At 24.5% G+C, this 15,744-nt stretch overlaps 1 protein-coding gene across 1 annotated transcript; it reads left to right on the top strand.

Annotated features, from left to right (window-relative positions):
• The first annotated feature begins 8,259 nt into the window (after window positions 1-8,259).
• LOC145832619 (kelch-like protein 7) lies at window positions 8,260-9,441 on the top strand. The gene has a single exon (XM_082939922.1). The coding sequence runs from the start codon at window positions 8,260-8,262 to the stop codon at window positions 9,439-9,441; it is 1,182 nt and encodes a 393-aa protein (XP_082796048.1).
• Window positions 9,442-15,744: the final 6,303 nt, after the last annotated feature.

Raw genomic sequence — 15,744 nt, 5'->3', positions numbered from 1 at the left:
AAGTGTATTGGGAATATGTGTCTACTTTGTCAGTCGTACAACGCGACTGTAACTCGCACTCGTTCCATTCAAGTAATTTTCGTAACGCCTTTGAAAGTAAAATATGAGATTTACAAATAAAATTCTGAATTAAAAAAGAATATTTTCATATTATAATAAATTCTTAAAAGAATTACCCCAAACTTGGTTCTACTATTTAAATAATCCTACGACTACTTAATGTTGGTTATAGTAAAACTTTATATGTAAGTCTTAAAACACGACTATAACTCGCAATTTGTTTACAAATTTAAATTACAATGATCGTAAGAAAAATGGTTTTGAAAAAAGCATGTTTTTCATATACTTAAACAACACCACTTAAATTGATTACTTCAAAGTTTTTGTATTTATCGGGCACAACGTAACAAAAAAGTACTTGTTTTCAATTTATAAACTTTAAGAAAGTCATTTTTCTTAGTTATAAATCAAAAACATTAAATTAATCATAATTTAAAGATTTTTTAATTTATCTGTATAAATCTAAAATTTTTTTTTGTGAAATTTCAATTTTTGTAGATCAAATTACTTGAAAAAAAATATTATAAATAGATTTAAAAATGTAAAGAGTTTAAAATTTAAAAGTAAAATTTGTAAGAAGTCCATCTTTACTAACATTAAAATTATAATTTGTAAGTTCATAACTTTTTTTCTGGTTCTTTTAGTTTCAATTTATCTAAATTAAATACAGTATAACAAATAAAAAAATATTTAATTTTTCTATTACTACTTATCGATATTTTTTTTATTTCTAAGCAGAAAAAAGGATTTGAAAAACAGATTTTTTCGGCTAAATACTGCTTACTTAACTAGCAATGCATACCTTTGAAATGGTACTTAAGCGGAAATTAAAAACAAAAAAATTGTGAACCCCATTTGAAAAAAGTCTAGACACGCCACAGCTCTGACTCATAATAAACCCTAGAACTAAATATCAACATAATTGATACCTATAGACTATAGAGAATAAATATAGAGTAAAAAAAATCTAGCCGAAGTCCATCTTTACTTTTTGAAAAAAAAAACTAGAAAACAAGTTACTTACTAAAAAATATACAATTCAACAAGTAAGAATCCTTTTAGTTTTTTTTGTTAAAAAAAAGAACTAAATAGCTAGAAAACACAAAAAAATTAAAAAAAAGTTTTTAAAATTAGAAATCTTATAAGATTAGAAAATTTAACTAGCTTAAAATTATTTAAAAAAAACAGACCTAATTAATCTGAAACTTGCAAAATAAAAATGTTCAGAAAACTCAAGCTAGCAACTACAATATAAGTCATGTGTAAAATATTTTGATGTAAAAAATTTAAAAGGCTAAATATTATTGTCCTTTGTTGAATATGTAGAAATTTTTTGGCTTTAAATATTTTTTAACAACTTTTAAGGACATTTGAATTAATAAAAAAGAAACATTTTTTCAATTTTGTTTATAACTATTTAATTAAGCTGCACTTTAAAAATAAAAGAATATCAAAAAACTTGTACAACATTAAAACATCTCTCATATATAATTCTTCATTTCATTTTTATAATTAATGACGAGAAACTTCTGAGCTTTATTGATGATTGCTGAAATAAAAATTAGTCATTTGTGTAAATAAAATGCATAAAATAGTTATTTGTACCTCTTAATCTGCTTTTACCTGTTAAACTTAGTCGTACTAAACGAGCTTGAATGAACACAAAGATTTTCAGTTGAAAATTCATAATTTTTAAATTTGTTATAAGTTTATCTATACTATAACTACTATAACATAATATACTACTTTTACAAGTTCTCACAAAAACTAAACTAGCATAAAAGGTAATTTGTTTCAATAAATACATATTGTTCGATTAAACTTTTAACTATTTACAAAAAAAAAAATTCTTCAAACTTTTTGTGATGGTTTATAATTTTGTAGATGTTGCGTTTAGTTTGAAATTATTTACATTTTTTTAAATAGAATTGCTATGTTGCATAAAATTTGCTGCAAGGAAGTTTTATTATCTTTATAATTTTATGTAATACGAACAGTTTAAAACAAGTTTAATCAAAATGTGCTTGAAAGTTATTTGATCTAAAGCTTAGTTACCAGGTTTCTAAAAGTCGCAACACAATAACTTAAGCATTAAACTTTAACTTAAGACAAAAAGCTTTTTGTTTGGTCTTCAGAGCTTTTTATTAATTGAATTCTAATAGTCAGGACTCCTGACATAGAGTAGCTTTTTTAAAATTTATTGTTGTAAGTTTTAAACAAGAAAGATTTAAAAATGTTTTGTTATTGAACCCATAGTTAAAAACTTATCTAAAACAGGTATAAATTAATATAAAAATCTTAAACAACACGAGAACAATTGATATTTCGACACCTTTTAAGTCTTTATTTGATCAAACAACCTTTGAATAAAGTTTCTTAAAGTTAATTTTTTTCTAGATAACTTAAAAAAAAAAAGAAATTTATTTTCGTTAGAAATTCTGTTAAATTTTTACTTTATACTTTGCTTAAGAATGTTTATAATTTTGAGTAGGAAATTCTTTATTTTAAAAGTTTACTTAAACTTAAAAGTTTTAATGTTGATGTAATAGAATACTAGTTTTCACTTGCTTTCGATTTATTTTAATACTGAATAATACAAAACCCGTCAACCAGAAAGAAAGTTTTTCAGGTGTAAGGTTAAATAAAATTGAGAACAGAGCTTTATACACCAGCCGTAGAGAGATTTTTATCAAGACCTCCAAGATGTAGTTCTAGAGTTGAACTTAATAATTGTTTGTATTGTTTATTGTAAAGTTTTCTTTTTTAGTTTTATCTATATGTAAGTAATTTTTATTTCAATTCTAAGTAGACTATTCTCAATTTAATTTATACCTACTAAAAGTGTATTTCTTTAAGATTTGATTTATGTTTATAAGTTTTTGTTTCATTGAAAGTATTTTATAAAGCTAATGTTTGATTCTATATATTTGTTAGCATTTGTATATGTTTTTTATATATATTGTAACAAATAGTTTTCATACCTAGGTTTTATAAATAGTATAGTAAAACATTTAAATATCATTTAGTTTTAACTTAAGTTTGAATTTCATCATGCTATATAGAGTGGTTGTACAATATAATATTACAAGTAATTACTTTAGTAACCTACAATCTTTACAGATTAATTGAACAAAACTTTTATTTTTGATTAAACTAAATTATAACATTAAGCAATTTATTTAAATGATCTATAATGATTTAAAATGAAAAAATTCTTATATGCTCTAACAAATCAAAGTATTTGTTTATCTCATGTAAGTTAGTAAAAACCTGACCCTTTAAATTGAGAGTAAACAACAAAATAAAAAAGTTATTGTGAAAGTTGTTCATAAAGAGGTTTCAAATTTTTCATCTTTCTAAAAATTTACTTTTGTATTTCTGCAACATTTTAGTAGTTAAATAAGTTAGTTTTATAGTAGATCTTGCCAGTTTTACTTTGAAGTTTTGAACTAATTTTATGTATAGCTAACTAAATATTTCATTTTTAATAATAAGTATAAGTTTGATATTTACACAGATTTTTGATACAAGAAATATATTAATGGAAGCAAAGTTTACAAAGTGCAAAAATATATTTCAAAGTATTAAAAAAGACACACATGGTTGCCACACACTCAGGGAAATCAGGGAAACTCAGGGAATTTTTGAGTTTTTTTAAAAGTTTCAAGCAAGTTTAAAGGTTTTTTAAAATGTCTCAAAGAAATTTTTTTCTAAATCCAGAATTAGTTTAGTTAATCCAGTTTCAATATTTTTTTTTTTAAAAGTTAATTTTATTATTTTTCAAGTGCTTATTTAGAAATTTTTTAGCCTTGCGGCTAGTTCTTCAATATTTTAGAATTAAATTTTTTATTTTTAATTAAATAAGAAAATTTTAAGGTTAAAAAAAAACTCAGGGAAACTCAGGGAAGATTTTTCACTCTAAGAGTGGCAGCCCTGTACAGACCTTAATAACAAATGTGATTAGCTTATAATAGATAGTAATATAACTTATAGTTAAAGAAAGCTTATAAGAAAAAGAAACTCTGCAATAGTTAAAAGTTAACATAAGTTTTAAAATATCATGTGCATTTAAGAAACACGTTTTAAGTTTTAAACTCAGTACTGCAATTTTACCTAAAATCTGTTTAAGTTTTGTTAGTAATGGTGAGTTACCCTAATTTTTGTTTGCTGTCGATCAGCAACTTTAAAATATCAGGTGGAAGTTTCAAATTATGGTCACATTGCTCAATTACTGCTCAGGCCCCCTAAATTTCTGTAATGGCTCCAAAGGGGACCAATTGGCAAAGTTGAGGAAACCCTGGCTGATATTAATACAGGGTTGCCTTACACTTAGGCTAGTTTGAACTTTTCAAAGTTTTTTTTTGCAAATTTGAGGCTTGTTAGGTCTATTTATAAAAATAAATTTTAAGCTAATTTTAGATTTATTTTTCTATTTAATTCTTTCGTTTTAAACAAAAAAATCTCAAGGGATTTATCCTTGATCAACTGTGTATTTTCAAGTCTTGAACTTGTCTTCTTCTGAATTCTTTTTTTTTTCTAAAATTTAAGATGAAATTAAGCTAGTTTATTCTGGCTAGATCTTTTCAATTAGACAAATATTTTTACTTTGAAAAGTGACTACTCTGTTAATATCTTTTTCTAGGTTTTTTTTTACTCAGGGTTGCCTTTTATTCTTGCTAGTTAAAACTTTTTTTTAAAGTACAATCTAATTGATGCAATCTTTTGTTTTTGCAAAACTTAAAGTAGTTTTGATATTTGTTTCAAATCTCTAAATGCATTCATAACTCAGATTTTTAAAGTTTTTTATTTTTCATTTTAGGTCTAAATAAGTATATATTAATAATGATAGTTTTTGGTATTCAGGGTTAATCAGCTTTATACTTTATAAGCTTTTACCTTTTTTTTTCAAAAACTAAAGATGCCCTATGCTGGTTTGATGTTGGGTTGTCACACACTCAGGATAATTAAGGATTAGTTAATTTTTTGGAAAATCTAAAGGTGATTTGATATATTTCAGGCTAAACTAGTTTAAACATAAAAAACACTAAAAATAACCCAGGCTAGTTTGATTGTTTTAAATAAAAAAACTCCGCATACTTTTAAAAAAATTTTGAAAATCTCAGTTTAGTGTTTTTATAAATAAGATTTTTTAAATTTAGTTTCAAAATTGTGATATTTAATAGCTAACTTTGTTTAAAATCTTAAACTAAAAGTTATATTTTGATTAAAATATATTTTTTAGTCTTTAAAGGACTACTCATAAGGATAGCTTAAAATAGTTTAAGGTCATTTAAGATGGTTTTCTAGACTTAAAAAGTAGCAACCCTGCCTATCCTATTTTGTATTGGATTTAAGAAAAGCACACCCATTAATCATACTTTCTATAAAAATCTTGAATTCATTTAGAATTATCTTGAACTACTAACTAGAAATCTTAATTTTTATTCTGTGTATTTTATAATAATATTTACAACATGAAAGTTTAAGAACGTAGTTGTTTCTTTAGTTTTTGAAAAGTTTTTGAAGTTGACTTTTCAAAGATTCTATTTTTTGTACTATAAGAAGATGTAATTTCAAAATAAAAATAAAAAACTTTAAATGACTTCTCATGAGGATGATTTAAAATAGTTTAAAGTCATTTAAAATGGTTTTTTCGATTCAAAAAGTAGCAACCTTGCCCATCCTAGTTTGTATTGTATGATTGTAAATATTCATGAAAGGCACACCCATTAATCATACTATCTATAAAAATATTTAATTCATTTAAATTTATCTTGAACTACAACTATGAAGCTCAATTTTATTCTGTGTTAATTATAAAAATTTAATTTAAACATTTTTATAAGAATATTTACAACATGAAAGTTTAAAAAAGTAGTAGTTTTTTTATTTTTGAAAAGATTTTTGAAATTGACTTTAAAAAAGATTCTTATGTTTCGTACTATAACAACATGTGAATTCAAAATAAGTGAAATTTTAATACCCTGTGAAATGTATAATAAACAATTTTTTTACCATGAAAACATTTTTGTTTCAAATGTTTTCTAATGTTTTATAGTTCTCATTTTTCATTTTACCTGAAAATTTCAAAATGAAATAAATTTCTTTTTTCTTTTAATTTTTTACACATTTTTATAATGTAATTGGATTAATGAAGGTTAGTTTGAGGTTTTTTGACATTTAAATTTAAACTATAACTAGTAATGTTTTTTTTTTGATTATCAGGTTAGCTAAGACATTTTTTACTAAACTAAAGGCTAGTTTTTTTGAAATTAAAACTTTTTTGCCTTTTAAATAATGTTTTTTCTGTTTGTTGTAACTATGATAATTTAAGTGTTCAACATTTTTTAACAGTGTCTTTTTTCAGTGTTTGGCTCTTACAACTATTTTATTAAAAATATATTTTTCAAAAAAATAGCACTTCTGCCATTAGTACAACACAACTTTGTTTTCTCACAAAGTATGCATCGCACTGTCTTGTTTAATAATTTTTTTTGCATATAACATAGATTTTACTTACTATAGATAGTGTTTTATTTTACTTAAAATGAGCCAGAATTTTAAAATATTTGAAAAAAATAATAAACCTCAGAAATTACAATAAGGTGTTTATTATTTTTGCATAATACCTACCTTAATTTATGTTTCAATTTAAACGTGTATTCTGTATTTTTTAAAAACTACAAAAAAATAATTTAAGTAAATATTCTGCAACATTTTAAAAGTAATTTAAATATAAACTTGTATTAGTATGATAAATAACAGTTGATCAAATGCTTATATAATTAAAATATATTCAATTTTTAACAAATTTATTTAAGTGGTTTAAAAATGTTTAATTACTTCGTAACAGTTGTAAAAATTAACTTGACATAAAAATTTTAAGTCATGTATGCAAAAATTAGTACAAGCGGAAATGATGTGAAGAAAAGTGATGTTGCAAAAATCGAAGAAAGTTTGAAAATTTTAAATGTTGATGAAAACAAAAGTTTTCTACAGTTTTGCAAGCAAAATTCTGAAGTTAATTTCCAAAGTAAAAACTTGCAAATTTCTGATGGCTCTAATAAACTGGGTGAGTCAATGTTATGTGTAAGTTACAATATTTTTATGTACACAGGGTTCTACTAATAAATTAAAGGAAAAAATAATTTTGTATTTAAATTTTAGATTTTTTATAGAAATTAATGTTAAGTGATTTATAATTAAAGTAATTTATACTTTATGTACTTACTTAGTTGATTCCTACAATACAACGAACTGTAGCAGATCAACTTATAATAATTGTTTCAAGTGTATTCGTTGTTTAATTACTAAATATTTAATTTTAAGATTTTATTTTGTTTAAGTTTTTTTTTGAGAAATTGTGTTAGATATTTAATATTTTTATCAATAATTGATAATTTAAATGCTTAAAGATGTATGACACTAATCAACATGATCAATATTAAGTTAGATATTTGTATCCTCTTAAAATGATTTTATTATTCATAGTAACAATTTTTGTGTCTTTAGCATTTCATGCACAGAAAACTTTTAGTTTAGGCAGTACGATATGATGTAACTTTTTCTACATTAGTTTAAAAACCATTTAGAAAATTTTAATAATTATGTTTGTTATTGTTAATAAGAAACGAATATTTATGTATGATGTATGTATTTGACATTTTGTAGAAGTACTATTACTTTCTACTTTACACTAAAACTTGTATAATACTTTTAGAAAACAGTTAATAGATTAAAAACTATTATAACACAATCTAAAAGTTTTATTCAAAAAAACGAATGATTAGAAAATCTCACAATTTTAAAAATTTTAAAATTGTAGTTAGAATAAAAAATATTTAAGTAATTAAATTTTGTCATTAACTTTGAGTAATTATATAGCATTACACGAAGATTGCAGACATTGTAGAACCAAAAAACTACTTGTTTAGAGAGTTTAATAAATATATATACTACAGTTATAATAACTTGAGTTATAATATTTCAGATGAAATGAATCGAGAACATTGTGAACTAACATCGGCTATCAAATTAAACAAACATTTATTAAATGAAAACTTGATAAGTAAAGCATTTGAAAATTCTAACGAAAAGCTACAAATTAAAAATGCCGTGTTGTTTTATCAGCTAGCCACATTATTTAACATGTCAGGTCTTAACATTACAGTTTTTAGATACATAAAACGTTGTTTTAGTATGATAGTTGAAACAGAAAGCTTTCTAGAGTTAGATTTTAATACTGTCTCTAAAATACTTGCAAGTTCTAGTTTACAAATCGATTCAGAAGTTGAAGTTCACAATGCAGCAAATAAATGGTTGAGTTACAACAAAGAAGAACGTAGCGAACTTGGAAAACAGTTGTTATTAAAAGTTCGTCTCAACCTTTTATCAGACCACCGTTTAGAGTATCTCATAAACTTATCTTCGTTTTTTTCTAAGAATAATGATTGTCTTGAAGTATTGAGAAACAGAGATAGTTTTTTTCAAAATTTGTCTACTATTCATGATAAAAGTAGACAGTGTGATGAAGTCATGTTTAATATTCTTCTTTGTGGAGGTTTAGATTTTAAGAGTTTTAAATCTATTAATCAAGTAAAACTACTAGATGTGAACAATTTTAAGGATCTCAAAGACCATCCGTCATTGTTAGAAAAACGACGTGTTTTTAAAGCAGTTAGTTTTAAAGGAGAAGCGTATGTATTTGGTGGGTTTGATCCTGAAGATAATTGTTTAATATCAGTTGAAAAATATTCACCTTTTAGTAAAACTTGGAGTTATGTTTGTGATTTGCCCGATGAACGTCAACACTTTTGTGCTTGTTCATTTATGGATAAAATTTATCTTTTTGGTGGTCATAATAATGAGTATTTAAAATCTTGTCTTCAGTTTGATGCTAAACGATTAAAATGGAAAGAAGTTGCAAAAATGAAAGAAACAAGATCACATCTAGCTTGTGCAGTATTTGAAGAAAATATTATAGTTTCTGGTGGAAATAATAACCGTAGAATTTTAAACACAGTTGAATCATATGATGTTTTTACTGATACTTGGACTGCAATGCCCACTATGATCGAAAGAAGAAGTAATCATGGTTTAGTTTGTGTTAATAGAAAATTGTTTGCAATTGGTGGTACTCAATTTGACACTAATTGCGAAATTTTTGATAAAACAAGCAATGTGTTTATTAGAATTCAAAAACCTAAGTTTCGATCATTAAGTATAAATGCAATTACAGTTAGAAGCAAAATATTTGTTTTTCAAAATTGGACAAGAATTGTATTGTGTTATGATGCTGATAAAGATGAATGGTCAGAAGAGTTATGTGAAGCTACTGAAAATATCTCTCAGTATTCAACTGTCAAATTCCCTTTGTATTAGTTTAACTGTCATATACTTAATGATTATTATTCTATTGATATATAAACTCTTTTCAAGTATCTATAACTCAGAAATTTAAAATAACGATTTCTAAAATCTGAGTAATAGTTTTTTTTAAGTTCAAAAAAATTTATATTTATATTAGTCTCTTTATGCATTTTAGATGTTTAATTTGTCGTTTTTACTAACACTAAATGATATTAAATCTATGCTAAAAGACAAAAAAAAAACTTAAAAAAAGTAATACGAAGGCATTTACTGGCTTTTAGGTTTTATTTGTAGACTATGATTATATATCGCATCTAAAATATCTTTTGTTTAAAAAGATTTATGTGACTTTGTATGTAGACATTTCAATCTTATACTTACAGAGACGTTTTTAGTGATAGAAAATTTAACAAAATTACAGTATATTTGTTTTACGAACACTATCACATGTCTTTAACTCTTTTATAACAACTTATCTTGAAAGTTAGTATCTATATAAAATAATAAAGTTAACGCATCTTTCTTTGATTAAAAAAAATATCCCTCATTTTCAAAAAAATTTATGTTTTTATAAAAACAATAATAAAATACACAAGATGTTTAACTTTTGAAATATTTTAGAGCTAAAAATTTGTTGTATTGTACTTGGGTGTTTTTTTAATTAAACTAGTGCTCACTATATTTTTATGTATTATTTGAAGCGATTTATAACTACCTTAAATAATAACAAAAGTAAACATTTTTTAATGCTAGAGAAACTTATCGTTATCTAATGCTTATACTTGCTTTTAAAGTATGATTACTTTTACATATATAAGACTAATAGTTATGACAGTTAATTACAGGCAATACAATAAAACTTGTCGAAGCAATTTAATTATTCAAAGTTAAAATTACTTATTTGCAATCATAAAAAAGTAGCACAGTTTTCATTATTAAAGCTTATAACTATTAAATTTGTTATAATTATCAAAAATTGATAGTTGTGAGTAAACACTAAACATAAGTATCTACTATATACATAATTTTATTATACTGACATAAGTATATTTTATGGGTAGGTGTCAAATTTACACGAGCGGACAAAACTGCACAAGTAGACAATTTTGCACGAGTAGACGATTTTGCACGAGTGGACATTTTTGCACGAGTAGACAATTTTTCCAGGAGAAATTTTGCACGATGGGTAACTATTGCACAATGAAATGTTTGTCCGGTTAAATGTATGACTATTAGTTTTTTATTTTAAATTTTTATTTTTGTTTTATTTTTACTATCACTATTACTCTTAATCATTACCCTCGGTCAGTAACTATGTATCTTTTAATCAAATATTTTTTTTCTAATTAGTTAATACTTGTTTTTCATTTTTTATTTTTATTAACTGTGTAAAAGTGTATCCTTGCAAGTTAACCCTCCGTGCAAAACTGTCACTCGTGCAAAATTGGCCCTTAGTGCAAATATGCCTTCGTGCAATTTTGTCCACTCGTAAAATCGTTTCCTCACGTGCAAGTTTGTCTTCGAGCAAACGTGTCTTCTTGAAAAATTGAGTCTTCGTGCAATTTTGTCCATTCGTGAAATCGTTTCCCCACGTGCAAGTTTGTCTTCGAGCAAACGTGTCTTCTTGAAAAAATGACCCTTCGTGCAAATTTGCCTTCGTGCAACTTTGTCCTCACGTGCAATTTTGATTCGTTCCCATATATTATACTTAAATCTATAGTTAGAGCTAAAGTTATACTTAGTAGCTATTGGTTAGGGCTAAAGTTTTAAGCACATTTTAGAGGCCGTGAATTATTTCAAGCATTTGTTGCCGTAATTGAGATCAGATCGAATGTTTAAGTTTTACGAACTGTTTTATGTTTAAGTTAGATAATAATAATAAAACTAAAAGTAATTTATAGTCGTGTTGTACGACTTTCAAACAAGACGAATTGTACGACGAGTTCTTGTGAAATGGTCAAACTAGAACTTTAACTGATAGGCCTTCTTTTGTTTTGTTGCTTGAAATAAATATTTTTTCAATAAATTTTAAGTACAATATTTCTAAATAAAATTCAAGTCTTATAATAATTTGTTTTTTTAGATTGGTCATCCTACAGTTTTTTTTTGATATATTGAAAAACAAAATAGCTGTTTTATAAATTAAATCAAGTAACTAGAAAAAGTTGAATCGTACATTTTATTTTTTAATTTTCTTATATTTAACTAGTTTGTAACTATTTGTCCTTTTAAAATGTTTGTTATGTTTTTTAAACAAAGTAAGTAAAATTAAAAACTATTTTAAGTTAAAGTATCTTTAAGTATTTAGATACTACCTTAACAATAAAAAAAAGTTTTAATAGTTTAACAATCATTACATCAAGGTCTTTACCACGAAAATGTTGTTTAAGTCTTATTTTCAAATCTTTTTGACATTTAATTATACATGTTATCAGTTTAGAAACTAAAATGAACTTTATCGGTGAATTTTATCACAATTAACACTATTTTAAAACTATTTTACATTGTTATGCTTTTAAGTGTGATTTCATATTTATTTTAATAAGATTGCTAACTATTATGAATTAGTAATTTTAAAACAAGTAGCTTTGCAAGTTTTAAATATTCAAATAAAAAATCTAAAAGCTATGGCATAGGGCTAGGCAACGTTATTTTCCCGTCGCTGACCGGAACCGGCCCCTTGACGTTTTTTAAAAACTCAATTGAATCTGGTTCGCCAAGATCAATATTACTAAATTAGTTTTCTTAGTTCTCATATTGCTAATTTAGTACTCTACCCCAGAGTTGCCAAAATAAGATGATTCCAAATACTTAATTTAAGATTTTTATGACTTAGCTTAAATTTTTATGAACGATTAATTTTTAGTGAACAACTTATTCTATTTATAAAATTAATATTTTATTGGTCTAGGGTTATAGAGATATATAACTCTGATTAATTAAAAAGCACGTAAATATCATGGTTTAAAATGAGAATTAAATGAATTCGAAAGAGTGAGTAATCAGATCCAGAAATATAGTATCTGGCCGGATCCAAGTCTTTTATTTTAAAAAGAACCTAGCTGGACCCGGGCCAAGTTTTAAAATAAGAATGCGACCGGGTTCGAGCAATTTACAATGTCTTTTTAACTAAGAAACGGTTTAACACTTAATAACATTAAATAAATATATATAAATCAATAAAAAAAAAAAACAATTATGTACAACATAAAACTAATGGCCAAATCAGTAATATAACAATTTCTTTCTGACTTGCATCTTTTGTTTATAACTAGTATTATTAATAACAAAAATCGAATTTTTTTATCTTTTATGAGTTGATTTTAAACTGATTATATTTGTTTAAACTCTAATTTTATTAGATATGATAATTAATTTTTTTTTAATTAATATGTTTTGTTTCAAATATAATAACTGCTAACAAATTAACATAAAAAACTACAGTTGTATCAGGTATAATAATTAAAACACCTTTAAGTAGTTTACTTTATTCGTAAGTTAGTTATTAGGCTCAATTACATAAACAATATTTTAATTTGTTCTTTAAAAAAATTAGAGAAAGAAACGACACTTGTATCAGTACCTATGAATTTATTGTGGTCAAAACTCAAAACAAGTAAACTAATCTACTAGGGTAAATAGCAAGTAAAAAATAAAAGTTTAAATACACTATATGTAAACGACTATTAATTTTAAGTATAAGTAGGCTAAGAAACGTAATAAAATGGAAATAAATTTTTAAAACATCATATTTGTAAGCACTACAAAATTAATTTTTGGTCATTGTACTTTACTGTTAAATTTTCATTGAACTTCATAAGATCGAACGCCTAAGCAGTAAAACTACCGATACAGCTTGGACACTCTTTTTTCTCACTGGCCAAAATATTATCAGCGCATTTACAACACAACGGGTGTCCACAAAATGGAACTACAATATGGAGATCTTCATCAACTATCTCTTTGTAGTTACTGAGGCAAACAGAACATTTTTTGTCTTCAAAAAACTTCATAACTTTACTGTCCTTGTCAACTTCTGTCAACTTTTGTTTTAACTCACACTAAGATCCTTCGTTTTGTTGTCGTTTTGTCGTGGAACTATCAACGTTTTTCATTTTACATGAGTAATGGGGTTCAAAGGGTAACAAAGGAGTTTCCATATCATCAGAAAATGAATTTGTTACATTTTTTAAACGCAACTGTTCCAAACCTTCAATTATTTTTTCTTTGTAATACTCTGACTTGTAATCTTTCACAAAAACATTTGGTAATGTATTTAAAGATTCTTCTTCAGTAAAACCTGATGATCTACCGGAATTAATTTGGACATGATCATTTTTTGACTTAACTCTCAGTATTAAATAATCATACTGACCATTAGAAACACATCTTAATAAATATATTTCTTCAATTGAATCTGACATGTGAATTTTATAAGGCTGAAAAATAAAAAATAAATACTTAAAACAAATAATCTCACATCTAGATTTTTCATGTTTATAAAACAATGTATTTTTAATGTATTTTTGTTGTCAACAATTATTAAACTTTATGTATTGAAATATTTATATATTAGTAAGTATGTTTATAAAATCAACGTTAGTATTTTTATAACTAATTTTATGACTATATCAATTCTAATCGATTAAGGCTACGCTTGATTTCGTGTACTTAAGAAAAGTGAATAATGAATACAATAACGAAAATAATACATTTAAAATTAGTTCAATTTCTCTTAGTACCAGTGGTGCATCTAAGCTTTTAAAATTGGGATAGCCCATTTATTTTGTTAGATAAATGAGTGTTTTTGGAGGAGCTTTTATTATAATGCTTCATAAAACAAGTTAAGTATGTTGTTAAATGTTAAAGCATTTATTTTTTCTAATCAATTTAAGTTGATTAAATTTAATATTATAGTATTAATTATAGTTTTTAAGCCATTTATCTACATTTAAAATGTTGTTAACTTTAAGGTATTTTTTAATAAACTGTGTCTTATTATATGTACTTAAAATTAAAAAAAACTTGGTTAAATATTTTAATTGTAGATTTTCAATTGCTCATTGTCAGTCCACTGTATATCTATAAGAACTAAGTTATCTCCAAAGCAGTAGTATTTTATTAGTTTAAATGTTTCGACTTAAATACCAATTTAAAATATATTTTTAATTTCACTACATTAATGTCATAGCAAACTAATGTAAAGGTCTTAACAATTCTTGACAACTATAAGAACGAGCGTGAACTTAACTTGAATGGTTTTTTTGTAATTATTTTCTTTTAACCAAACTTTGAAGCCAATTATTTTCAAACTAATCAATGCTAACTTGAAACTTTTTTTTTATTCTAAAGAACATTCTTTTGCTTTGCTTTTCACAATAATTTCCATCGAACTGGGGTTTGACTTTTGTTGTGGGGCCCCTTTAGAAATTTCGGGTTTTTTCTATTTTTTAGTTTTACAAGTTTTTCTCTAAAATAATATTTTTTTCATTTTTTTTTATTTTAACATACTTATTAAACTAAATTTTAACTTGCAGTTAATTTTTAATTCCACATTTATTTTTTTTACCATAAGCCTAAATAATTATTTCAGAAAAATTCCAGCTTTGCACGATTTTAGATTTTTAGGTTTACAGAGTTTTATGCAAAAATATGTTTTTTTATTCTTAACAGACTTGTAAATATAAGTTTTATGATGTAATTATATATTTTACCAATTAGTTATTTTTTTTTGAATATATGACTTATACAAGTTTTACCTGCATTCTTAGCAAAGTTATTTGAGGGTTTTCTTGTCAAGTGCTAGGAGTTTAGGTAAATCTTGTATGGGTCATACATTTAAAAAACAATAATTAATTGGGAAAAATATAGCTACATCATAAAACTTATCTAAACAAGTTTACAAAAATAAAAAATATAAGAAAAAAATGTTTTTTGCATAAAAGTATGTAAACCTAAATATCTAAAATCGTGGAAATTTGGAATTTCTGAAACATTTATTTAAGCTTTTGGTAGAAAAAAGTTGAAAAAAAAAGTTTTTTTGGAGAAAATTTTGTAAAATTAAAAAATAGAAAAAACCAAATTTCTAAAGGGGCCCCACTACAAAAGTCAAACCACAATTCGATAAAATTTATTGTGAAAAACAAAGCAAAAGAACGTTCTTTAATCTTAAGAATAAAAAAAAAATTCAAGTTAGCATTAAAAAATTTGAAAATAATTGGTTTAAAGTTAGGTTAAAAAAAAAACAAAAAACAAGCCATTCAAGCAAAGTTCATGCTCAAAAAATTAAAACCTGAAAAACTTAAAAGAAAGCAT

Source organism: Thalia democratica, chromosome 3 (assembly GCF_965202585.1).
Source record: "Thalia democratica chromosome 3, ktThaDemo2.hap1.1, whole genome shotgun sequence".
Taxonomy (NCBI): Eukaryota; Metazoa; Chordata; class Thaliacea; order Salpida; family Salpidae; genus Thalia; species Thalia democratica.
The sequence above is the reverse complement of the archived record's forward strand: the minus strand, read 5'-3'. Positions and strand labels throughout refer to the sequence as shown.

What these genes read in the sequence shown, in the direction of transcription:
- LOC145832619 (XM_082939922.1), top strand. Translation starts at nt 8,260, where the DNA reads ATGATAGTTGAAACAGAAAGCTTTCTAGAGTTAGATTTTAATACTGTC.